The following is a 26877-nucleotide window of genomic DNA, read 5'->3' as shown; positions in this document are numbered from 1 at the left end:
TTCTTTCTTTAGGGATGTGTACATATGCTTTGCAGCCAAACACCCTAAGATGACTAACATTAGGCTGTCTTCCTGACGACATTTCAATTGATGTCTTGCCAACAGCGGTTGCATAGTTTTTATACAAACTGCTGTTTGTACTGCTCCAGCCCAAAACTTATTTTCTAGGTCAGCGTCACTTAACATCATTCGTGCTCTTTCAATTATCGAACATTTTGCATGTTGACTTACACCATTTTGTTCAGGTGTGTGCAACATAGTCAATTAATATTGAACTTTATGATTTCTCAGAAAGTCAACAAAGTTCTTATTCAGGTATTCTTCTCCGTTAACAGATTTTTACTATATGTCCCATCTGAGTGTCCACCAACGTTTTGTATTCTTTGATCTTGTGTATAACTTTACTTTTTGCTTTAATTAAATAATCTTGAGTCGTCCTTGTATAGTCATAAATTAATGTCATAAAGTAACAGTAACCACTAATTGATTCAGTCTCCATGGGACCCCATTACATCCGTGTGCACCAATGCTAATGGTGCCTCAGCTCTCACCGCTGACTTCAGGAAGGGGTGTTGGATTTTTTTACCTTTGATGTAACTTTCACATATTGGTTTCCCGTTACCGTTCCATTCAGACATTTCTGCACATTATCATACCCAAGATGTCCTAAATGCTTGTGCACAGTTCCATAGTTTAATTTGTATCAGAAGTAGTCATTGTTTAACACACCTCACTATCTGAGACATACAGTCATTGGCAAAGGGTAGCTTTTGGTATTAAAGTCCATTTTTATTATAAACGGTGCATTTGCCTTCTGCAAATTCTACTTCATAATCTTTGTTTTCTAAGACACTTATGGTAATTCGATAAGTTCCTAAATCTGGTATAAATAAAACTTCTTCAAAGTTTGTAATCATGGTTTTACCTTTTATTTTCAGGAAGACTGTAATTGTTCTGACTTCTGTTGCTGTTAGGATCTTGTCTCCGATCCACTGTGATGGAATCACACACACTTAATGAAATATACAGTGCTTATTACAACTGAAGTGTCTGCTGGCTCCTGAATTCATGTACCAACAGTCCTTCTCTGTCTGCAACCTTCAAAGCTGACTCGTTGTTACGATCACGTTTTCTTTTTGCGCAACTTTTCATTTTCTGTCTGTACTACAATGCCTTATGTCCCATTTTGCGACAAATAAAGCACTTGTACTTCGGCCTTTTAGCTTAATGTCCTTAGTGAGCAAAGCAGTTGTTCCAGATTTAGGGCTAGATTTACTAAGCTGCGGGTTTGAAAAAGTGGGGATGTTGCCTATAGCAACCAATCAGATTCTAGCTATCATTTTGTAGAAGGTACTAAATAAATGAAAGCTAGAATCTGATTGGTTGCTATAGGCAACATCCCCACTTTTTCAAACCCGCAGTTTAGTAAATCTAGCCCTTAGTGTCCACAGGTATCCGCTCCTGGAATTGTAACAGCTTCACCCTCATGACCTCTGTAATTAAGTTAGCAGCACAAGATTCCAATGGCACTACAAGGAAATCGAATTCAGGGTCAGATTCTGCAGCATAGCCATGGCAACCACTTCGTCATCCACTTAGACTCCAGCAGACTTTAACTGCTGTGAAATAGATCTTATCGATATATTCATTCATGTATTTGCACTTACTTCACTTGGTACTGTACAAAGTGTGGCTCAGGTTTATTCTTCTCAGGAGACCCTTACCTTCATACGCTGTCTGCTGGGCAACCCATGTCTTTTGCTGATGCTTTTTCTTTGGTGATTGATTGTGTAGATGTGCTGTTCTACAGCTGAGCCAATGTATCCAATGGGCCTATATACATCATCGAGATTTGGGTTATCACCTGGATCACTTGTGATCTTCCACAATTTCTCATGGTTTACCTGCATCTCCATAGCAAATGTACAACTGGAATAATTCTCAGAGCCTCTCAATTTTACAAAGCCCACGCTTGCACTTGAAGTATACATTTTCACCTTAATTCAAATAAAGGACTACTCCATTCCTGTTCAATGTGTTCTTCACACTTGTAGGCCTGGGCCCATAACCTACTGGCAGATGCCTATTAAATAATAACAGATGTCAGCAGATGTGCATAAGGAGGTTAATTTACATGTCACTAAACCAGAATGTTGGTTTATTGAATACAGAATCAGGTTTATAAATGTAATATACAGTCTTGTGAAAGCAGTATAGAAACACAAGGTGCTATATACCGCATGTCCAAATAGCACTACGACCAGAGCTAGATTAAGGCTTCGGGGGGCCCGGGGCACTTAAGACCCTAAGATCTAAAATTAAGGGCATAGTGACACATCCTGCATTACATCACCTACAGCCCACAGTATGACACTTACAGCTCTCCCAGAGGGCTCGCCTAGGTTGTCTGCATAAAAAAAATCATTGCTTCCACAAAGTAAAATGCTGTACATTAAAACAATCATCTAAACACAACATTAAAATGGGTATTGACACCACACATTAAAACTAGCAATGATATCGCACATTAAAAATACCATTGATAATGCATCATTGGGCGTGGCCAGGCCACCCTTCTACAGACAAAAAAACTGTATTGTTGTGTACACCATTGAACGGTCACGATAAATTGGTATTGTCCCACTAGAATCACATTTCACAGACTCTGCTGCTCTCTCCTACCTGTTCTTCTCACTTTCACCACCTGTGCTGCAGGTTTCTTTAGTTGCGGATTGTCTGGATCCTGGAATGTTAGGGGCCCTATTTGGAGAAAAAAAATGGGTACATTTACAAAATTACAGCCACCCTCGGCGTTGAATCAGTACTACCCATGATTAATAATTAGGCCTTCCTCCAGCCCCAACATTAAAATAATAGGTTTATTTATTAAATGTGAATACTATCTTCCTCCCTACAAACAGCCCCAGCAATAAATTAATAGTATTTACATTTCAGAAATATACCTATTTCCCACAACCGTCACTGACATTAAATAATTCATAGGCACATTTAATAAAGGGACCTCATTCTCCCCAAACTAACCCCCACATTCAGTAGCGCCCAAACCACCCCATCTTAAATTAATAGTCCTGACTATTGTGCCTCCCCCCCCTTTTTCCTCATGCTGTGTCTCTCACCCTTTTTTCTTATACTGTGCCCCTCTCCCCCCCTTTTTTCTCATGCTGTGCCGGTCACCCTTTTCCTTACTGTGCCTCTCCCCCCCCCTTTCCTTACTGTGCCTCTCCCTCCCCCCTTTTTTCCTTACTGTACCTCTCCCTCCCCCTTTTTTCTTACTGTGCCTCTCTTCCCCCCCTTTTTCCTTACTGTGCCTCTCCCCCCTTTTTCTTACTGTGCCTCTCTTACCCACCCTTTTTTTTCTTACTGTGCCTCTCTTCCCCCCCTTTTTTCCTTACTGTGCCTCTCTTTTTTCCTTTATCCTCATAGTGTGCCTTTCTGCATTATTCCCTTTTTTTTTTACTTACCTTTCTATTAGCTTCTCTCTTCTCTTCTCTTCTCTTCTGTCTTCTTGTTTCTTTCTTGGTCTTCTCCGCGTTGCTCCTCACTAAATGACAGGCGTGACTTGATGACGTCACACCTGTCATTCAGTGTTAACAGTGCAGAGAGGAAGGAGGAGGGACGCCGGCGCCACGATCAGGTGAGTAGCATATCTATTTTTTTGACTACCCTGCTCCCCCCACCAAAGAAGGGAGCCCCGAACCCGCCCACAAACCCCCTCCCGCCGCCATAAAAAAAAACAGGAGTAGAGGTTATGCGCGCGACGGCGGGGGCCCCTCGGAGAGAGGGGGGCCCGGGGCACGTGCCCCCTTTGAACCCCCCCCCCTTAATCCGGCTATTATTAGGACACTCATACACAGTAAAAGGCCGGACGCACAGTGAATTCAGCTCTTGGCCCGCGGAGACAGCACACAGCGGCCATCTATCTGAACACATACAAGGTAAACAAAATAAATACAGCCTTGAAAACAAAAGTTATGTAGAGTCTTGCTCCCAAGAGAGCTTGCATTCTAAATGGAAGAAGACACATTTGAAACAAAAGGAGCAAGTGTGGTTCAGAGTGAAGATTGGGATAGTTGTCGGGGATAATGTAATCTCTAATAAAACTAGGGATGTGCACCGGCGACTTTTGAGGTCTCGTGTTTTGGATCCGGATTTTCATTATTTTTGGGGTTCGGATTTGTCTCGCAAAACACTTGACGAAAGATCTCGGTTCGGATTTAAGGTTTTGGATTCGGTTTTTTTTTGAAAAAAAACATAAAAAGTTTAAAAATCAAGTTTTTGGGCTTATTTTCACTCCTACGCTATTATTAACCTCAATAACATTCAATAACAAGCATTTCCACTAATTTACAGTGTATTCTGAACACCTCAAAATATAGTTATTAGTCCAAAACGTTGCAACGAGGTATCTTTCTGGACTGCGTAGAGGAGTGGGTCACCACAATATATAAAATAAGAAAACCATCAACTGGTATGATTCGCACCAATAAATGTACCTGGACTGCGTAGAAGAGTGGGTCACCACAATATATATAATAAGAAAACCATCAACTGGTATGATTCGCACCAATAAATGTACCTGGACTGCGTAGAAGAGTGGGTCACCACAATATATATAATAAGAAAACCATCAACTGGTATGATTCGCACCAATAATGTACCTGGACTGCGTAGAGGAGTGGGTCACCACAATATAAATTAAAAACCCTGAACTTGTATGATTCGCACCAATAAATGTATCTGGACTGCGTAGAGGAGTGGGTCACCACAATATATATAACAAGAAAACCATCAACTTGTATGATTCGCACCAATAAATGTACCTGGACTACGTAGAGGAGTGGGTCACCACGATATATATTAAAAACCCTGAACTTGTATGATTCGCACCAATAAATGTACCTGGACTGCGTAGAGGAGTGGGTCACCACAATATATATTAAAAACCCTGAACTTGTATGATTCGCACCAATAAATGTACCTGGACTGCGTAGAGGAGTGGGTCACCACAATATTATTAAAAAACCCTACACAGGTCTGAATTCCACCCAAAAAGTTTATGGACTGCGTAGTGTAGTGTTCCCCACAATATTATTTAAAATTTTTGCAGCAACAGTCAACGTTGTTTAATATCTGATACACCTCTATCTGGACTGCATAGTGGAGTGGCCCCGGTACCCAATTTGGTACCGGGGCCACAATACCTCCTCCAAACATGGTACAGACCATTCGTCATTGAGATCCCATCAAGTATGTTAAAGACAGACAGGGTCGAAGTGTTATTGGTTGACTTTGTAAACCAAAAAACTGTCCCTGTTGCACATAGTCGTGCAATGAAGACTGACTTTTTTTTATTTAAAGGCACCATCTTTCAAGTGTAGTGTTTGTAAGTCTAAGTCATATTATACTTTTGGTAAAATTGGTTTATTTTGTTCCTCTTTATTGTAACTACTAATAGAATTAAAGTATTAAATAGAAGTGGCAGTTCCTCTTTATGGGAATTAGTAATAGAATTAAAGTATTAAATAGAATTAAAGTATTAAATAGAGTGGTATAGAGTTGTAGTGTGGTATAGATAGAGTGGTCCCCACAATATAATAATAAAACCCTCAACTGGTCTGAATTCCACCAAACAAGTATCTGGACTGCGTAGTGGGGTGGCCCCGGTACCCAATTTGATACCGGGGCCACAATACCTCCTCCAATTTCCAAGTGTAGTGTTTATAACATCTTAACACTACACTAATTCTAGCACGTCAAAACCTCTTGTTTTAAATAATGACAGGGCATTTAACTTTTGATTTAATTTATTGAATTTGTTGGCATTTTCTTTTACTTTTTGAACATGGCAAACGACTGTTGAATGGTCACATAATGCCAAAAAAAAAGTTGCAAGATGGAATTGTCCTTGGGCCCTCCCACCCACCCTTATGTTGTTGAAATAGGACATGCACACTTTAACAAACCAATCATTTCAGCGACAGGGCCTACCAAACAACTGTGGCTGAAATTATTGGTTTGTTTGGGCCCCCACACCAATAAAACAATTCATCTCTCCCTGTACAAACTAAACAGGCTCTACTGAGGAAAGATGTCGTCCTCATCCTCAACCTCTGATTCCTCTCCCCCTACAGTGTGTACTTCCTCCTCCTAACACATTATCAATTCGTCCCCGCTGGACTCCACAACCACAGGTCCCTCTGTACTGTCTGGAGGGCAGTGCTGTACTTCATTGAGGAATTGATTATTCATTTTTATAAACATCATTTTTTCAACGTTGTGAGGAAGCAACCTCCTTCGCCGCTGTGACCAGGTTCCCCGCTGCACTAAAAACTCTTTCCGAGTACACACTGGAGGGGGGACAACTCAGTTAAAAAATAGAGCCAGTTTGTACAGGGGCTTCCAAACTGCCTTTTGGAGTTCTACCACATCACTACCTCTAGTTAATTTAGATTGCAAGGCTTGTAAATATAAATACTTTGAAGATAAAAAAAGCAGGCTGCACAGACTGTGGAGCTAGAAAGTGAAATTAAATGGACCACGTTACTTTGGTGGCTAACTATGCCCCCCCCCCCCCCCCCCCCGCCCTACACTTGTAGTTGAATATAAATAAAGCAGCCTGCATAGACTGTAGAACTAGAAATTCAAATATACAAAGAAATGGACAAAGGCAGTTTGGTATCTGTCTGCATCAGATCCCCTCTCCACTAGGAGTAAAACAGAAAACTTTTCAGCCGTTATATAATCTAGAATATAAATAGAAATTGAGAAAGGCAATTTGGTATCTGTCTGCATCATAATCATCAACATCCTCCTTAGTGCCAGCTACATCAATATCCTCCTCCCAGTGTACAACATTCACACCTTCATTAGCCAAATCTGTAACTGGACTGTGGGTGATCCTTCCAGCATATGCAGAGGGCGTGCTGCAAATGCTGGATGGAGTCACCTCTTCCCGTACAGTGATGGGAAGGTCAGGGTTCACAACCAACAACACCCTTGGACTTGCCTTGGGGATTTGTGATGTCATCTGTTTAGAAGGCAGAGTTCTTTGCTGTTTTGTTGTTGTTGCCGACAGCATAACTCTCTTAAATTTTTTGTAGGGGGGGGGAGGAGGACTTAGATCCTTGGGTGAAGCTGGACCACTAGTCATGAACACAGGCCAGGGCCTAAGCCGTTCCTTGCCACTACGTGTCGTAAATGGCATATTGCCAACTTTACGTTTCTCCTCAGATGATTTTAAGTTTCTCTTTTTGCTATTTTTTGAGAACTTGGGCTTTTTAGATTTTACATGCCCTGTACTAGGAGATTGGGCATCGGGCTTGCCAGACGACGTTGATGGCATTTCATCGTCTATGTCATGACTAGTGGCAGCAGCTTCAGCATTAGGAGGAAGTGGGTCTTGATCTTTCCCTACTTTATCCTCCAAATTTTGGTTTTCCATTATATGTAGCACAAGAGAGCGTACCCCTAAGCCACACACACTCGGCAAAGCCTTTAAAAATTATATGTGGCACAGGAGAGTAGCACTGGACTTATACACTGCTGAATCAGTGAACTTTGTAATAGCAGTACCACTGGACTTTTACTGCTGAATGTGTGAACTTGGTAATATTGCAGTACCAATGGGCTTATATACTGCTGGATTGGCTTTGCAAATTTGGTTATAATTATTATTTTTTTTAATTTTTTAAAAACTTGGGAATAATGGGGAAATAACTATGCCCTTAGAAGCACAGAGCACAGGACACAGCACCACTGGACTGAACAGGACACAGCACAGGACCCAGCAGCACTACTGAACTCAGCAGGACAGAGCACAGGACACAGCACCACTGGACTGAGCACAGCACAGCACAGCACAGCACTTAACTGAACAGCACGAGATATAGCAGGACAGAGGACCACCTAACACACCCTCCCTCTACCCTGATCAATGCCCGAGTGAAGATGGCGGCGACTAGCGGGGAATTTATAGGATCCGAGTATCGCGAGATCCGACAACGGGATTATGAGTCAGAGCCTCAGTTTCAGATTTGAATTTGGCGCCAATACCCGGATCTGTCTCGGATTGGACTCTGATCGGCAACGTTCGGGTGGGCTCGGATTTCATAAATCCGAGTGCGCTCATCTCTAAATAAAACATGGGTTTTCAGAGTGCATCTAAAAATTTGAAGGCTGTGGGAAAGCCTGATTGGGCATAGAAGGGAATGCTATAAGTGGGGAGCAGCACGGGAGAAGTCTTGGAGGCAGGAGTGAGATGTGATTACAAGAGAAGAAAGAAGACGTAGGTCAGAGGTAGATATAAACAGGCGAGACGGAGAGAATTTTGATGATATTTGAGATGTATACAAGGGTAGTGTTGTTGAGGGCTTTGTCGGTAAAGGTGAGTAATTTGGAGACAGGGAGCCAGTTTTCGGATTTTCCAAAGTGGTGCAGCAGATATGGAGGGGTGAGAGAGGAAGATCAGTCTTGCAGTAGCATTTAGAATGTATTGAAGTGGGGATTTATGCTTGAGAGAAATGCCAGATAGCAGGAAGTTGCAGCAGTCAAGATGGGAGATGATGAGAGAATGGATATGAGATTTATTACCATGCTGGGTAATAATAAAGCGTAATCTGGCAATCTTTCTAAAGTGGTGTCAACAGGACTGGGAGAAAGTATGGATGTGAGGAATAAATCCCCATGCAAAGACAATAGCAATGTTATTACTAAAGGTATTGCTTTGTTGTATAGGGTGAAGTGGAAAAAAGCCTTTTTGCTAGTGCAAACGCCAGCAAAAGAACTTATCGCGTATAATCAAAAGGCCCCTAAATGTAGTCATACAATTTAACAACAGATCCAAATACTCTTACAAGTTTCCCCTTCAACCTTATCATTTATTTATACAAGCCTGACTAGACAGATTCTCATAGTTCATTAATATCTCCAATTTTCATTTTTCTTTTAGGTCCTCTACATTCCAGTGGATATCAAGCCATACCCCTCCCTTCACCCATTAGCTCTCTACTCAATTAATATACCTAAGCTTATGTATACATCCTTTGTTTGCCTTCCTTTTTATTATTTCATCCACCCATTTCCTCAATTCAGAACCTGGCTCTTCAGTTAATATCCCCAGCCAGATTAAGTTTTTCTGAACATCCCAGACATTCATGAACATGATTTCCAGATTGCAATGGCACGGCTTCTCTTGAGCTACAACAGATCGCCATTTAAATGTCATATGTACAAAGTAGAGGCGAGATTAGCAGTACTGAGGGACACCAAGTGGAACAGTATTCCCATTTTTGCATGTTTATGCTGCTCAGCTAAATTGTCTTTATATGTACTGTATGAAATGGTACTGCAAACATTTCAATTAATGGCCTGAATTAGAATTGGACAAAAGTCCAACATTGAGCCTCAAAAATCCGCTTGTACTTGTGGCCCCTATACCTGGGAAGTCGGATCATGGCATGCAAGCACAAGCTGTGTACATTATGGACATGTACACACTTAAGTGTAGCAGTCTAAGCCACATCTCCAGATGCTTCTCTTAGACGGAGTATCTGTTGTGGCTCTTGTACATCTGTAGGTGTGACTTCCCTTCTTGTGTGATACATATAGTGAACAGAAGTGTTAGGGTTTGAAAATGTTTACATAGCTAAACAAAATGTGTCAGCCAGGAGATGCTGGTGTCCTTTTATCAGGCTACTCAGTCATCTTTAAACAGGAGCAGCAGACAGACTGAGACCTCTATAACTTGCAGGGCAATTTCTCTGCTAAAGTTCGGGTGCCAATAAATGCTTTCTACTATTTAGATTTATGTATCTGTATATAGAAGTCGGTAGCCACCAATTATAACTGGACAATTTTCTCTGATTTATTCCTGAACGGCATTGCTTAAATAACATTAGGAGAAGACAATCTAACAATCCCTGGTGAATAATTATTCTCCTGTATCACAGACTTTTATTTTTTCTGTGGGACTTAATTGGAAAAAGATCTATTGAGGATTATGATCATCAGCATGTATCCTTATTGTGTTTAAAATAAAGAAATAATTAAAAAAAAAACATATGCACCCCCAAAATAAGTAGTCAACACCAATGCTATAGTGTGGGCTGGATACCGTAAAAGCCGGTGTACAAATTTTGTGGGTTGCCCCTACAAAAACAACTAGTAGGTAACACCAAGCTATGCCAGGCTGGGCTATCAGGTTGGGCTAATTTTACTGTAATGGAAATTGTCTGAGTGGGGTCCCCCTGCTACAATGTAAAACCAGTCGCTGCCTTGGGGAATTCATCCTGCAAAAACGTGCAACATCCCCCTCAGGGCAAATCAGTTCCATGTTACAATATTGCTCCTTCTGGCACCCCTTGAGGTTAATATTGAAATACAATTGTGGAAATACAAGTCTCAGCATGCCCTGACAACCAGGAAGCACTGGACCTTGTAATTCCTAACCTAATAATATAAAACACATATACCAAATCTTATTTTATTTTTATTACCAGGGCAGGCTGGTGCATGTTGTTCTACAAGTCCCAATATGTCCAAACAGTCATAGACTGCTGAGCCTTGCAGGCAGAAAAGTATTTTATTATTTTATTGCTATTCAATGTTACCATGGCACTCACTGCACCAGGGGTGCCACAGTGCTATTTAGCATGGGGCTGACCTGCCTTGAGAAAAGGGGCCTATGTTTTATGCAAGCCCGATCCATGCTGGTTACACATTATGATAAGGGACCCATCCTGCCAGTCTCCCTGTTGTAGTGTGAGCAGCCCAACCTGGCATAGCCTGGTGCTGGTTGCTGCTTTTGCAGTATGGATACTCATTGTCCGCCTACTTTAGCAGTAACCAGCCCAGGCTAGAGCACTGGTGCTGGTTACACATTTTAGGAGGACAACACAATATTTATTTATAGACTTAGGGCCTGATTCATTAAGAATCTTAACTTGAGAAACTTCTTATTTCAGTCTCCTGGACAAAACCATGTTACAATGCAAGGGGTGCAAATTAGTATTCTGTTTTGCACATAAGTTGAATACTGACTGTTTTATCATGTAGCACACAAATATCAACTTTAAATTTCAGTGTACAAATAAGCTATCAAGTATCTGTGTGCTACATGAAAAAAAAACAGCCAGTATTTAACTTATGTGCAAAACAGAATACTAATTTGCACCCCTTGCATTGTAACATGGTTTTGTCCAGGAGACTTAAATAAGAAGTTTCCAAGTTAAGATCCTTAATGAATCAGGCCCTAGATTTTTAATGCAGCATTCATCATCATGATGATGATGATGATGACTACCATATATTTACCCTGGCCTTAGCAAGACAGGCTCAGAGCAAATCCAATGTATCTTACTTACAACTCAAAATAAACACCTGAGGTTGCAATTTTGCAGCAGTAATTTTATGCATACATCCGGGACACAAAATTGCGTTCTACCCTAAATCAGACATTGAGTATGTTTCTATCATATCACAAGATGCATAGTGTATGAGAAGCTAAGCATAGTATATTGAGGTCACTACCCCCTTCCCTATAAGTATGGAACCATAGGTACTGCAACTGATGGCAATAGGAAAAAATCTGAAAAGAGGCCCTCTGCTGTTTAGGAATGTGTCCTTGAGTGACTATATAGCAAATATTTCACTGCCATAAAATCCACCCAAAGCTTTCTGTTAGGTCCCAAAAAGGTCTAGCAGTTATAGGAACCTATTTATACTTGACTGGTAATTTCACTGCATTATGTGAAAAAAGGGATTGAGCGTCAAACAGATTTCTGGTAGAAAAATGGGGACTCTCCTGGAAAAACCGAGACACATCCCTAAGTGCTTTCAGTGTTAATGTGTTGACCTGCCCATACACTTAGAAACACGTATATGCAATAGAATGGAGAAGAAGCGTGACATATTTCAAACAGGATATACACTAGTGCATTGTTCTACCTACTGTAGCTATGGTTCCAAACAGAGCAAAGGTGATATATTGATTAAACTTCATATACTCATGGGAGGCTGCAAACTTTCAATGCAGATGATGGCATGGTTTATTAACAATTACTACTGCCATCTGTGAATAAATCTTCATGTTTGGCTCTTGCAAGTCAGACATTATCCACTTATGCCAGCTGTCATGAGACAGAGACATATGTACATAAATATGCAGAGCATTGGAAACAAATACCCATATGTCTCACTATTTATGTAAGATAAAATAACGTACACTAAGAAACAAGGACAATGTAAACTGTGAACATGGCACTGCCAATACTGACTACTATTCTGCTAATGTGACAAAGTTAAAATTTGAGCACTGTGTTCACCTATTTTTTTGAAGGGCTTGTAGAGCCAAACAATTAGGTGAACACAGTACTCAAATTTTAAACTGTGTTCAACTAATGTTTTGGCTATACAAGCCATTCAGTTTGTGTGATTTCTTACATTGAACAGTTCCAAACAGGACTGAGAAATGCTATAGAGCAGAGAGCATTACATACTGTATAAGAGGGGTCCTAGAACAGAGCTGCATAAGAATTTTCTTCTTAAATGACCTTGTATGACTGTTTTCATAGGAACAGCCTCTTTTTTTTTTTGTATTTAGTGTATTTGAAGTGATTATAAAATCTTAATTTTCCAGAATGAGATTATAAAAAAGGAAAGAAAATGGCTATAAGCTACTTTTGTCAAAAACAAAGCAGAAAAAACGTCTGGAAAAGGAGTGAAAACTGAAAAGTGCCTTGTTTTTTTGATGAGGCAAAATAAAAAATATTGTCTTTTATAAATGGAAACAAACATCTGTCACAATGCATTCTATATCTATACAAAATCTACATATATATAACATGATATAACATATGATAAACACACAAAATATACAAACAGGAAAGTTATATAAACACAAGTGCACACAGGCAAAGAAACAGAAGATATAGAGGGTTCAAGAATATAAAACATTGGCAAATCATATATCTACACCAAATAAAAGATTCTACGGATTGTATTAAATTGTCTCAATATTTTAAAAAGCGCAATTATTAAGGTCTGTATTAGCTTGTGTCCTAAACTCCCATCATAAAACAAACTAACTGAAATGGCTTATTTTCAAAAGCACATCTAAAAACTTAACCTAAAGCATAAGATTATATTAAATTTAAAAAGAATACATTTTTGATCGGACAGAGGGTGTATGAAAAAATATTCATGTAAACTCGAAAAAGAGGAAGTATATGATAACAGGATAAATATTTTGTGGTTAAAAAACACTTATATACTTTTATTTTCAAACATTGCTAAAGATATATAGAACTATAGTAAACAAGCAGCTATTAGATGTTAGTGCAAGTTAGAAAATGAAAACAATGAGCTGATAGGATGCTAGGTTCTAGTGCTGATTTGCACCTTGGATTACAGGTACACAGCATTCACCCTCTAGACTAGAATTACTGATGAAGAAACTATACAGAAAAAATGTTGTGCTTCAATCTTAGCTCAGTGCAAGCAGGAAAATAATTTGAATTTTAGGCTTTCCCCAGTATTTGAATATATATAGTGCAGTGTTCATGGTGCATGCTATACATTCATAGCATATAAATATTTTGGTGTAAGGCAAAGTTGGAATATTATTAAATTCTTGTCCTTGCTCTTGAAATAACCCCATAGATTTTGTTTTGTTTTTTTGCTAGTAAATTGCCATCACGTGTTCAATAAACTAGCTTTGCACTTTTGCACAAACTAATTTCAACAAGGACTAATTTAAGCCCATTGCTTATTCACTCCACGTGAAATCAATTAGATTAATGATTAGTGAAAATAAGCAAATAAATGTGCCAGGTGGAAAGAGTTCACTTTGCTGTAACAGAAGGATATAGGATATGTGACTGAGCACTAAGCTGAAAGTATTCATTGCATATACCCCAGAAATTGAGTTTTAACTCCAAATAAACCACTGCAGTAAAATCACACATTGCATACTGTAGAGAAAAAGTTACTCACGACTTCTTTAAGACTCCCCCCAAGGTACTCCCAACCAGGAGGCAGAACTGCTGAGAGAAGAAGACCCAGGTGATGTCCTGCAGGCTGCTGTGTGTCTGGCACCGTAGGTCCAGCAGCGTGGGCCCCAGAAACGCTATGCATAATCCGAAACTGAAGAACACGCTCCAGTAGGTGAGGGTGGGCTGCAAGTTTCTTTTAAAGAGGACGAGGAGACTCTCATCCCACCACATGTTATCCCTCTCCCCCACCCCTCGACTGGGGTCAGGGAGCTGGTGAAGAGGAATGACCCCGAACCTGAATGTGGGAGCAGAGAAGGGGATACACAGAGGTCAATAGAAGCTCCGTTCAGTAGTGATGACTAATAGAGGAAGGCAGGTAGTGTGATGTTGTATTGCCTCACCTACTCTCCCACTAAATAAACTTTCTCTCACCTACTTGTCAGTACTGTAATACTTTCTTTATACCTTTTCTTGTCTGGACTGCTCTTGTTCTTTCTTTTCCACGCTTTATCTACTTTCTAGTTGTGTTACTGGCTTTCTACGTCTAGATTCTGCTCCGAATACATTTTCTTTGCAATCTTCTCCCGTTATGTGCTTCAGGGTTTATTTGTTTCGTTTTATTTCTGGTTTAAGTGTAGTTACTTACAGGAGGTGTAAGAAAGGAAAGGGAGCCGCCCACAGACTGCAGGGCACGGCAACTGGGCAGACGGTGTCTAAAGGAAAGTCCTCATTCTGTGCACCATGCCTCCTTCCTATAAAGTTGGACGTGTTGTTTTGAGCCTTGCATAAATTATTGTAATGAGTCACACGAAGAATTAATGCTTTGCTATGGATTGTTCCCTTTGACCTAAACAGTAAGATCGTATCTAGTGATAATTTTCTTTTACAGATTCGGCGCTACTGTGTCCAGTCATGTAAATAAACAATGATCTCCTTGGAGGCTGTGTGGAAAAGACTGCCATATACTCATTCTCCAATTTGTTTCAAAGTGGTTGTCAAGCTGGTTAGAGTGACTAATATGGAAAAATGATCAGCCCAGAAATCCCTAACTTCTGACTTATTATGGGGCATATTTAACAACTGGTGATGTTACAATTTTGGGCACTTCATCATCATCATCATCATCATTTATTTATATAGTGCCATTGATTCCGCTGCACTGTACAGAGAACTCGCTCACATCAGTCCCTACCCCATTGGAGCTTACAGTCTAAACACACACACACACACACACACACACACACACACACACACACACACACACACACACACACACACATTTTGATAGCAGTCAATTAACCTACAAGTATATTTCTGAAGCGTGGGAGGAAACCCACGCAAACACAGGGACAACATACAAACTCCACACAAATAGGACCATGGTCACTTACTGTAAAATCCATCCCACTTGTAGTGTCTCACATATTTATGAAAGGTGCAACACAGCAGATATCGTGGATAGCTGCTGCTTTGCATTCTGCTTCGTTTTTGGGAGAGTCGCCATTCAATAGTATGGTGGTGACTGCTCCCTCTCACAAACTAACAAGTTTTTTTTGGAAACTTGTCATGTTAATGTACGCCAGCTGAAACTGGCATACATTATCATACTTGAAAAATTTCAGTGCTGTCAGCTCTGCTCCGAAGAGCAGAGCTGGACAGCGAATGTGTGGAGGGATCACATGATCCCTCCCTGTCAATCACTGCTCTCTCTCTGCAACTATAGTTGCAGAGACAGAGCAGAGATGTTTGTGCAGTTGCAGTAAGAAAAGAAATGAAGAGAACACGGAGAAGATCCGGAGACGGAGCATTCCAAAGAGGACATGGTAAGTGTGTTGTTGTTTTTTTTTATCACAGAAACAGCAGTTTATCTGAACTGCTGTTTCTGTGTTGGGTACTTCATAAATTTTGAGAAATAGTTCAATCCTTATCAATGCGATAAGGATTGAAAACTATTTTTCACTTTATGCAAACTTTGATAAATGTGCCCCAAGTGTGTATGTAGGAACCGTGGAGCCTATTACCTAAGCACCTGGCTCCTACTGAAGACTGGGGGCGGTCTATGTATTAAAACGTGCAGTGACAATCATTATGAATCAATGCAAATCACAGTGATGCATAATGTAGCACTGCTCTAATTCACTGTGCCTGGATTAGCCCAGCCATAAACCCTTTATAAATTGTGCGATGCTCGTTTTACAGTGAAAGCTGTTGTTTTTTTCCATTTTAATGCCTGATAGCACTTTAATAAATAGACCCCTAAAACAGGAGCCTATAAATGGAACCAAAGGGTAGATAGAGATGTAGAAGAGAAAAAATAAAGAGAAGGGGATCATAGGCCAAGCGCTGCTTATTACAATAGAGAGAGCAGACTATACTCACGGAAGCTGGTCCACTACAGCGACTCCCTCTGTCCCTGCTACTCCAGGGGGTTCTCACTGGCTGGGGTCTTACAGTGTCCTTGTCTGCTGACCGATGCCTGTAAACAGAGCTCAGACTCCCTACCTAGGCTGTCTCTATTCTAACTGCTACTACGTTTCTAAACTCGCTTGTGCACAAAAACATGACAACTGTCTGGCATGCACAATCCGCAATAATAGATACACAACACAGCAATGATACAACAAAGAGGACAATAGGGAGAGAGGGAGAGGGTACAGTATGCAGTTACAATACAGCGTATAAACACTAGGCGATACAATAAAACACACTCACTACGGGCGTTAGGCTAGGGGTGGCCTACTAAGGTATTCCTGGGGTAGGGGGTACAGGCCAAGCAACCTAGGGAGGCCAAAGGGCTGAGGTTAACCATCTCATTAAAATGGGATTTCACTTCCAATAATGTGGATAGAAGGGAAAGTTTAAAAATTAGAATAAATGTGTTTCTTAAAAGAATGTAAAACATTGTAAACACCTGAAAACACCCCTGTAGATATCGTTGAGTTAAGCTATTTCTACTTATAAGCTGGGCAAGAGAGAGGATTTTCAGGACCAGAGAAGAATATGGTGTCTTGGCCATACTTGCCCACTCTCCCAGAATGTCTGGTAGACTTCTGAATTCCAGGTAGGTCTCCCGGACTCCTGGGAGAGCAGGCAATTTTCCCGCATCCTGCCCACTTCCTAGTGACGTGGGAAAGGTGGGAGCCTCAATGTCACAATTTTGCGGTGAACCGTGTCATTTTGGCCCCACCTCCTGCATCAAAATATCTTTTGTTGCAGGGGTGGGGCCTAAATGACATGATTTGCTGCACCCTGCTCCCTCCTGGCCTCCCAACACGCCCCCTTTCAGGAGGACAAAAACTCAATGTTGGCAAGTATGGTCTTGCCTCCCCAGGCTGCTCGTGCTACCTTGGCAAAAACAGTGTTTGCGTGCACCTAGTGTGGTTTGATCATGTGGACAGGCATTGGTCTGTGCAGTAACTTGGCCCTGTTCATCTTCCCATGCTTATAATCTGGTCCAGATTATTTTTATTTATTTATTTTTTGGGGGTAGTGGTGGGATCATTATGGGCAGTGCTTTTAAACACACCACTTTAAGCAACAAGAGGGAAATATTTTTCTCAATGGCATTTGTTTACTCTAGAGCAGGCCTGTCCAACCTGCGGCCCTCCAGATGTTGTGAAACTACAAGTCCCAGCATGCCCTTCCATCTATCAACTGGTTGTCTACCAGCAAAGCATGCTGGGGCTTGTAGTTTTTACAACATCTGGAGGGCCGCAGGTTGGACAGGCCTGCTCTAGAGGATGGCATATTGTGATATTCAGTATGTAAATGATATATTCCCTTACGTCCTGCAGCAGCACTACATAAGGTATTTTTTCTTTGCCTTTCCTAGGACAGGTGGTACAAACAGGTTAATTGCATTCATATATAAACCTACCCCTTCCTATCAATCCTTTGCATTTTTTTCCGTTCCATCTTCAGCACGACAGGAGGTACTTTCTGTCCCAGCCTACATTCTTGATGCCTTCTGCTGGAGTCGCATCTCTTATGTTTCTTTCCTTCACTGTCAGCAGAAGAAGAATAAATATACCACTTCCTGGAGGTCTATAGGTGTCTGAAAATGTAAGTCAATAGAACTCAGAAATTCAAGTATGTGGATAACCTGTTTGTGACGTTGGCAGAAAAGAAAAAGGCAAAAGCAGCCTCTGAAATCACTATAGCCAGGTGGATTAAAGATGCAATTCAAATATGTTTCGTCACAGGAGGGAGGTTTACACCTATACTGGTCATGGCACATTCCACAAGAGCTGTGGCAGCCTCACGTGCAGAGGTGTATTCCATGCTTATATTTTTTATTTTAAGTGAATTTTATTATTTTCTCAAAAATGATGGTAGAGTGTAAATTGGATGGTTGGGGGGCGGCGGTAGCAAGGGCTGTTAGGGGTACAGAGGGGTGTGTGTAAAAAAAGGGAAAGGAAGCATTGCTGATCTGTCTGAGTCATCAGTACGTCAGTACTGTTGCATTCAGTGAGAACAATTAAACCTGTCTGCAGGCGTTATAGTCACCCATCTTTAATTTCATAATAGACCTCTTATATGTAGTATTGCCGCAGGATGTGAAGAAAGTTTTGTGTTTTTTGTTTTGTTTTTTGTTTCTGTTTTTTTTTCTTCAGTCCAAGCTGCAAAACAGTTTTGCTTTCCATTAAAGTATGTTCAGTATCAGAGAGCCTTGTGGTTTTTCGTGTACAACCCTGAAGAGATGGGGTAGTATATATGCATGTTATTAATCTATTTCTACCACCTGAGGAAAGGTAAACAAAAACACTTCTGCTGTTTGGACTTTCAAAGTTTTGAAAGTCAAGATTGCGCTGTCTCATTTGTCAAAAAAATAGAATGTTATGTGAGCAAGTTTATAAATCTGCAGCATTGGTGGAGTGCAGACCTAAATGTGTTCACTGGTTTTCCTGGGGCAAAGCTTTTTTTAATGCTCAGAAGGCCTTGATTTTTACATATACTACATGGCCATAAGTATGTGGACACCTGAATTTCATATCCATATGTGCATGGTGGACATCTCAAAACTATGGGCGCCATATTAAACTATTAATATGGCGTTCGCCCACCATTTGATGCTATAACAGCCTATACTCTTCTAGGAAGGACTTCCACTAGACTTTGGAAATGGCTGCTGGGATTCGCATTCATTCGGTCACAACAGCATTGTTGGACGATGAGGACCACTGTTGCAGAGTCCAATGGCAATGTGCTTTACACCACTCTAGTCAACACTTGGCATTGTGCATGGTAAACTGAGACTTGTGTGCAGCTGCTCGGCCATGGAAATCCAATCTATGAAGCTCCCAACGAACAGTTCTTGTGCTGACTTTGCTTCCAGAGGCAGTTTGGAACTCTATAAAGAACGCTGCAACCAACACAATTTTTACTTACTTCAAAGGTCCCGCATGTGTGGCCAATCACTTTGCGGCATAGCTGTTGTCTTTCCTAGACGTTACCAGTCCAGCTCTAGCAGGGAAGATTTGATGAACTGACTTGTTGGAAAGGTGGCATCTTATGACAGTACCATGTTGAAAGTCATTTAGCTCTTCAGTACGCTAATGATTAGCTATGGAGATTGGCTGTATGATTAATTTTATGCACCTGTTAGCAATGGGTGTAGCTGTAGTGGCCAAACACACTAATTAGAAGGATTGTCCACATACTTTTGGCCATGTAGTGTAGCTTTGAAGAAGCGTTATTTACTACTTTTAGCGATGTGCTGTGTACTCTTACTAGTTATAGGATTAGGAGACTCCCTAACTTTGGGCACTGTTCCGGACTCACAGAAGAGCAAACCTCTCACTATTCAAGTGGGTGGAGGCTTGATGACTTGGTAGTGTACACATTACCATAGCCCTGTCCCCGATGCAGAAAATTTGTTGCATTACGCTGCAGAGGGTGAAAACATGCCTTGGCTGCCCTGTTTTTTCTACCTGACCTCCCCTCTGGTATCTCCTGCTATGGAAGTAGGGGTGTCCTCGCAATACTAGTACATCCACCATGAGCGTGTGGCTTTAGTGCACATGCATCAGCCCCCATGCATGCTTGGAAACCTCCACTCTGCTCTAGAGAGGATTGCTGCTCCCTTAATATTGCTAAGGGGCCCAGCGATTTACCAATACAGCCATGCCAGTCAAAGTAAATTTTAGATAAAGTGCTTTATTTAAATTTTCACACCCCTGAAACATAAAATAGAGGCAGTTCTGACTTTCCAAGAACAAAAATAATAATAAAAAAAAATTAGTCTCGCAGCGGAGTAAATACAAATGTAAGCCTGCAATACCCTGTCCCTATCCCAGTGCTATAATATGACTATGCTACAGTGGAGGGGTACAAATCGACAATGTTTGGATTTATTATTGGGTTCAAAACACTGGTGGCAGAGAAGGAAGCTGAAGTCCATCATGGATGTAGATTACCATTGCGAAATCTTTAATTTGTATGAGTAATTATGACTACTATTCAGCTTGGGAAGAAGGCTCTAAAAACAGTTTATATTATTGGACACACCATTCCACCCGCCAGTTATTGCCAACAAAAGACTGTCTTATTTAGTCAAGCATGGCAGTATGCCCAAATACACTTAGTAATGTTTTGTTGGACTGCTTTAAAAAATTGTTATGATATGGCTGTGCCAACTGCCTGAAACAGTTCTAACACTTGGGGGAGTATGTTCATCTTATGCTGCATCTTCCAACCCATGAAAGATAGGTATGTCCCGTGTCTGAAGATCCCACTTTAAAGTGCAAAGGTGTATATAATTTAGGAAAGACTTGTAATATCTAGAGATTCTCTTATCCCTATGTATCATCTGAAAGGAAAACTTATGTGGGAAATATGTAGAAAAGGGAGAAAAATCTGTATATATGCTGATGTTGAAAAACTAGAGAGTGAATTATAGGTTTTTCAATACATTGAACTTAACTACCACATATTTTTATATGTGGTAGTTAAGTTCAGTAGCAGCAAAGGGGAGTCTTTAATGTCTACATTCTCTCTAGGGCAGAGGGAGCTCGCTTGTCTGGTATTTTTGATCATGAATAGTCATATAATATCAGTCTACTCAGAAGTTGTTCTGTGAACATGCATAAAAAGCCAGGCTACTAACGCTCTTTACCTACAGCACCTACATTGCTCTTAGAATTGCATATGTTTACCAGTACTTGGTTGCTCCCAGGAGTTTTGCACAGAGTTCTTGGTGTTTACCACTCAGGGTTAGAGTGGAGTAATAGAGAATGAGACAATATACTGCAGGGTCAGTGAGCAGATAATCATTAGGCTATTGGTTATCTAATATTAAACCAGAGTCAGAAATCAGAACAGATATCAAAATAAGCAAACGCAGGCAAGGTGAGGAACAAAACTAGGGTCAGGGTTTGGTGAAGTTCAATAAAGGTCAAGGATTCTGGCAAGGTCAGTACACAGAAAATAGTAAAGATTTAGCACCCAAAATACAGCAACTTTAATCATCAATAGGCAATGATATTGGGAAATAGTGCATATTATATGGCAGACGCCAAACAGAAAACTCAAACATGTCATGTGACCAAGTGTAAAGTCAAGCGCACCCACCCAGCTGCCTGTGCTGTCACATGAAGGTGCAGTAGCCAATGGGACACATAAGCCTTGCGCATGTGCCTAGGCAGGAACCTCACATTATACCATTTACCCTCTACTTTGCAGAGGTTTTGGCATATAATGCTAAAATACATTTCTACATGTTGGACTTTAGCAATTATACCCTGTCAAAGCATCTTTGACAACACAAAAGTTATTGCAGTGGTCAGGGAACAGGGGTAAATTACCCCAAATGGGGTAAAAATGAAATTCCTGGCGGTAATGCTGCCAATTCACATGCTGTCATTTGGATTGTAGACCCCTTTAAATGTGAAATTGCTGTTGTACCAGAAGCGCCTCAATGGTTGGCAGAGGCACTTCTTGAGCTTAGATCCTATAATGAAGCACGTATTGCATTTAAAAAAAAAAAAAAAAAAAAGATCTGTCATATTGTTGGATGTCAACAGCTGCAAAGGCATTCAAAATTGTACATGAGGAGGCAGTCAAAAAGTTTCTGCCTTTTGCAACAACCTACTTTTGCGAAGAAACAAAGCAGAGAATTCGATTGGACGCTGAAGACTGTATCCAAATTGCTCTGACATCAAAATGCCCCAATATTGATGCTCTCGTATCAAAAATGAAGCAACATAATTTCTCCAAAACCTGAAGGTTTGAAATTAAAGCTTTCAAAGAAGTTTTGAATAGATTCAATAAAATTTTGAATTCCAATTATTAATAATATATGATTTCCTTCCTTTCAAATCAAGGGGGTAACGTCGGCGTATCTAAATATATTTGGGGGTAAAAGGTAAAAAAGTTCCCTGACCCCTGATCTATTGGGTTTCAGGAAAATGCTTTAGTCTTTAGTCTTATTGTCTGTGGATTCACAAAACAGACATAACCAACTTGCTCTAAATGGATAACACTTGAATGTATTTGCTTAATTTGTTCGCCATTATCTTAGCACATAATATTGCATTGACATTTAAAAGGTATATTGAGCGATAACTAGAGCAGTATCTTGCCTTCTTTCTATATGGCTGATATATGGGGAAAAAATCCCCCAGCTCACTGCTATAGCCAGCAAAGGAGCTGCCATTTCTACTTGTACATAAAAATGCAAAAGTCTCAGTTGCACACATTAGCAAATGTATGTTTTATCCACTCGCCACTCCACAGCGATTTTGCCAATAGGGTGGTCCTAACACTAAACAGTGAGAGTCCCATATATTTGGGCCATACATATGAGTTTTTAATTTGAGAGCTAACTTACCAAGAGGTACCCCAGAAGCCTCCAAAGGGCAATACAGCGCACGACTCCCCCTCAGCTACTGACACCAACATGCCTCTCAGACAAATACAGAAGTGGAAGTTGCTCAATCAATTTATAGGCTCATAGCAGGTGTTTGAAAGGGTGGAGTTATCCTAAAAGGAACAAACATAGTGAAAAATCCCCCAGCACACAGCTATAGCCAGCAAAGGAGCTGCCATTTCTACTTGTACATAAATATGCAAAGTCTCCGTTGCACACATTTGCAAATGTATGTTTAAGCCACCCTCCACTCCACATTGTTTCAAATTATGACCACCCTATTAGCAAAAGCAGTGATATATGGACTTGTCACATATTTAGATTTGTACTTCGATTAGCTGACACCTGCGTCATCTAATCGAAGTTTGACCCATCCTCCAGCATACATGCATACACTCATCTGATCCAAAACCAGCAACTAGTCCACTGTCATTGGCCTAGGGAGAGTGTCTTCAGGTCACATGTTGGCCTCTTTGGAATGTCAGATGTTGAGGTGGTCCGTCACTCCTGCCTCATGTCATCATGGACACCCTGCTCATTGTGCAGAGTGACCTAGAGCCAATGCACAACATCCCAATAGCAATACCGCAATTGACCAAACTGTTGGTGTTATTGCAATTTTTGTGCCACTGGGTCCTTCCAGACCACAGAGGATGTCACAGCAGGAATGTCCCAATCCACCTTCAGTCGTGTTCTAAAGATTGTGCTGAGGGCATTGCTGTTGCGCATCCGGCAATTTATATGTCTACTTGATGAGGAGTCCCTTGTGCCCATAAAGCATCAGTTTCTATCATAGCTGGCTTTCCACATGTTATAGGGCAGGTATGACTAACCTGTGACATTCCACAACATTCCAGGTGTTGTGAAACTACAAGTCCCAGCATAGTCTTCCAGCAATAAGCTGCTATATATTGGCAAAGCATGCCGGGGCTTGTAGTTTCACAACACCTGGAGTGCCACAGGTTAGCCAAGCCTGTTACAGGGGCAGTAGATGGCACACATGTAGCTCCGGTCCCATCAGGTGGGTGTCATGGCAATAGGGTTCCTAGGATCCGTCTGGGGACCCTTCGGACTAGCTGTGGCAGGGATGAAGTGCAAACTAGGTGGCCAGATAAAGGTCTTGCTCATGGAGGGAAGATGTGCTGTATTCCTGTATGCCAGAACGAGGAATGCTGGACTGGACTCCGTACTGAAATAAACTACTGGAATCTGGACCTGGTGGACTGGAACCTGGACACAGGAACAGAGGAACTGAACTGACTGCCAGAGACACAGTACCCCCAAGGATCCAGAAACTCAGATGATTATAGTACCAAAACTGGGACTGGGAAGGCTCAGAACTCAAGCAGCAGATTATCAGGGGTGAGTACCTCCTGAACTGTATAAGCTTGGAACTGGCCCAGGGCAACTCAGAACCTGAGTCAAGCCTGGAACTGGAAGCCGGTAGCCAGAGACACAGAGATGGCTCCAGAAGTTGGCAGACTCGGAGCAGTAACCTACTACCGCAAATAGCCAGTAGGTGAATCAGTAATAGGCTCAAGAGAGCTGTTTCCACACGAGGGGTGAAAGATGGAATCTGTACAGCAGCAGGCAAAATCAAGCTAAATTCACATAAAGGGTTAATGGCTGAAGTCTGTATAGAAGCAGGCAGAATGAGCAGCAAACAGACAAGCTGGAACTAAAAAAAGTGTTGCATTGGCAATTAGCTGAGTGTAGGAGAATTAAGAAAGTTATTCTTCTTCGGCCCCTCTTGGTCCTAATGAAGATATTGGTTTGGGCCTGACCTGGTTTCTGGTTACCCGTGATGTGAAAAAAGCAGAGAGTGCAGTTTTAACAGATGACAGTTGTGTCACAGAGGTGTCTAGGCAGGTAGAAGTGTCTTGGTCAGATATGATTCTAAAAAGAATCAAAAAGAAAGTGATTAGTAACATTCCTAAAATGGCCTGTAACTGGCTCACATAAGGCCTTCTACTCGCCACAAATTTTGTTTTTAAGACACAAAGGTGGAGACTGGCTGTTGTGATTTGTTGTCTAAAGAGGATTAAAAAGCAGACCTAAGGCTAGGTACACACTGAAGAATTTTCAGACCAACGTGAAATCTCAAACAATTGAACCTATGGCTGAAAGTCCGATCACTCTGGCAATTCATGCATACACACTGACACGATTTACCTTCAGATCTGTGCTATTCATCTTGTCCTTCATCTGGTCTTCGAGTCTTCAGAGAATGACAACACAATATTCATTCATTCATTCTTGTCACATTGTCATATTGATTAAAATGCCTTGTTATAACTAATCATATGTTCTTACGAATTTTGTTAGCTTCTGTGACTCTGAAATGAAACATTCTGTCTCAAAACGAACAAATGGATTATTCCTTCTACAGCACACTCTACATTTATTCACCGGACATTCATCGCTAGCATCGGATGAAAAGAGCCCGACTCTGTAAACTTTATGGAGATCGTGAGCATGAGTGCATACGCACTACATGATCGGAAGGTGATTGGTCAGAAAATATTAAACAGTACGACCAACCAAATGAAACAATCATTGGCACTTTGGGACGACTTTAGATCATCGTGTCACTATACACACTCACACGAAAGAGGACCAAACGGTCAGATGTCTGCTGATTTGGAGGTTTTTCATGCAATCATCGGGCCAGTGTGTACCTAGCCCTAGTAACAGTACTTAAATGCCCTGTAAAGTGACTCGCATAGGGCCTTGTACTCACCAACAGATTCCAAGGGAGGGCAGACTGAAGACAAAGAGTTGGATGGAAGTAATGTTTTATAAACTGTAGCATTCTACACTGGGGGAAAGGCAGTCATTAGCAGGGCCGCCGAGAGGGGGGGGAGCGGGTACATTTTACCCGGGCTTGCCAGGGGGCCCGGGCCGGGTCCACGCGTGCTAATTTGTAATTTTTTTATTTTTTTCATTTTTTCTATTTGGTGTTTTTTTGTGAATAATTTTTTATTTTATTTTTCCGCGGGGGGGGAAGGGTCCATCAGTGGGGGGAGCTGGAAAGAAAAAAAAGAAAAAGAAAAAAGATTCATACTCACGTGATCGGCGCTGCGTCCCTCCTTCCTCTCTTCTTCATTCACACTGACTGCCGGGCGTGACGTCATCAAGTCACGCCCGTCAGTCAGTGAGGAGCACCAGACAAGACCAGAAGAAAGAAGAGAAGACAGAAGAGAAGACAGAAAAGAAGAGAAGAAAAGAAAGAAGAAGCGGAGAGGCAAGGGCAGGGAAACAGAAATGGACAGTGCTATAAAGAAGAGGGAGTAAAAAAAAACAGGAGAGAGGCAGAGAGTAAAAAAAAAGGGGAGAGAAGCACTAATTAAAAAAAAGGAAGAGAAACACTAATTAAAATAAAAAGGGGAGAGAAACACTAATTAAAATAAAAATGGGAGAGAAACACTAATTAAAATAAAAATGGGAGAGAAGCACTAATTAAAAAAAAGGAAGAGAAACACTAAAAAAAAGGGGAGAGAAACACTAATTAAAATAAAAAGGGGAGAGAAGCACTAATTAAAAAAAAGGAAGAGAAACACTAAAAAAAAGGGGAGAGAAGCACTAATTAAAAAAAAAAAGGGGAGAGAAGCACTAATTTTTTATTAAAAAAGGGAGAGAAGCACTAATTAATTGGTGCTATTTAGTTTGTAGGGTGATGGTGGGGCAATTTAATAATGGGGACTATTAATTTAAGATGGGGTGGTTTGGGGGCTATTGAATATGGGGGTGAGTTTAGGGAGAATGAGGTCTATTTATTAAATGTGACTATGAGTTATTTAATGGCAGTAATGATTGCAGGAAATAGATATTGATGTTTGCAGGAAGGGAATAGGTTTATTTATTAAATGTGAATACTATTATTTTAATGTTGGGGCTGGAGGAAGGCTTAATTATTAATGGTGGGTGCTATTGATTTAACGCCGGGGCTGGCTGTAATTTTCTAAATGTAGCCATTTTTTTCCCCCAAATAGGTCCTTCAAC

General features: G+C 40.9%; 1 protein-coding gene across 2 annotated transcripts in view; it reads right to left on the bottom strand.

The window, feature by feature from the left end:
• SLC60A1 (solute carrier family 60 member 1) overlaps positions 1 to 14674 on the bottom strand; it is a 58685-nt gene extending 44011 nt beyond the window's left edge. Inside the window, exons 1-2 of one of the 2 annotated variants that reach the window (XM_075196142.1) lie at positions 14656 to 14674; positions 14011 to 14304 (exon numbers count right to left, since the gene is read on the bottom strand). In XM_075196142.1, the coding sequence (XP_075052243.1) occupies positions 14011 to 14240 (230 nt within the window). In that variant the 5' untranslated portion in view covers positions 14241 to 14304; positions 14656 to 14674. The other variant, XM_075196141.1, reaches the window with a different exon arrangement.
• Between the last annotated feature and the right edge of the window lie 12203 nt (positions 14675 to 26877).

The sequence above is a fragment of the Mixophyes fleayi genome, chromosome 2, assembly GCF_038048845.1.
Source record: "Mixophyes fleayi isolate aMixFle1 chromosome 2, aMixFle1.hap1, whole genome shotgun sequence".
NCBI lineage: Eukaryota > Metazoa > Chordata > Amphibia > Anura > Limnodynastidae > Mixophyes > Mixophyes fleayi.
Note: the sequence above shows the minus strand (reverse complement) of the source record. Positions and strands in the feature narration are given on the sequence as shown.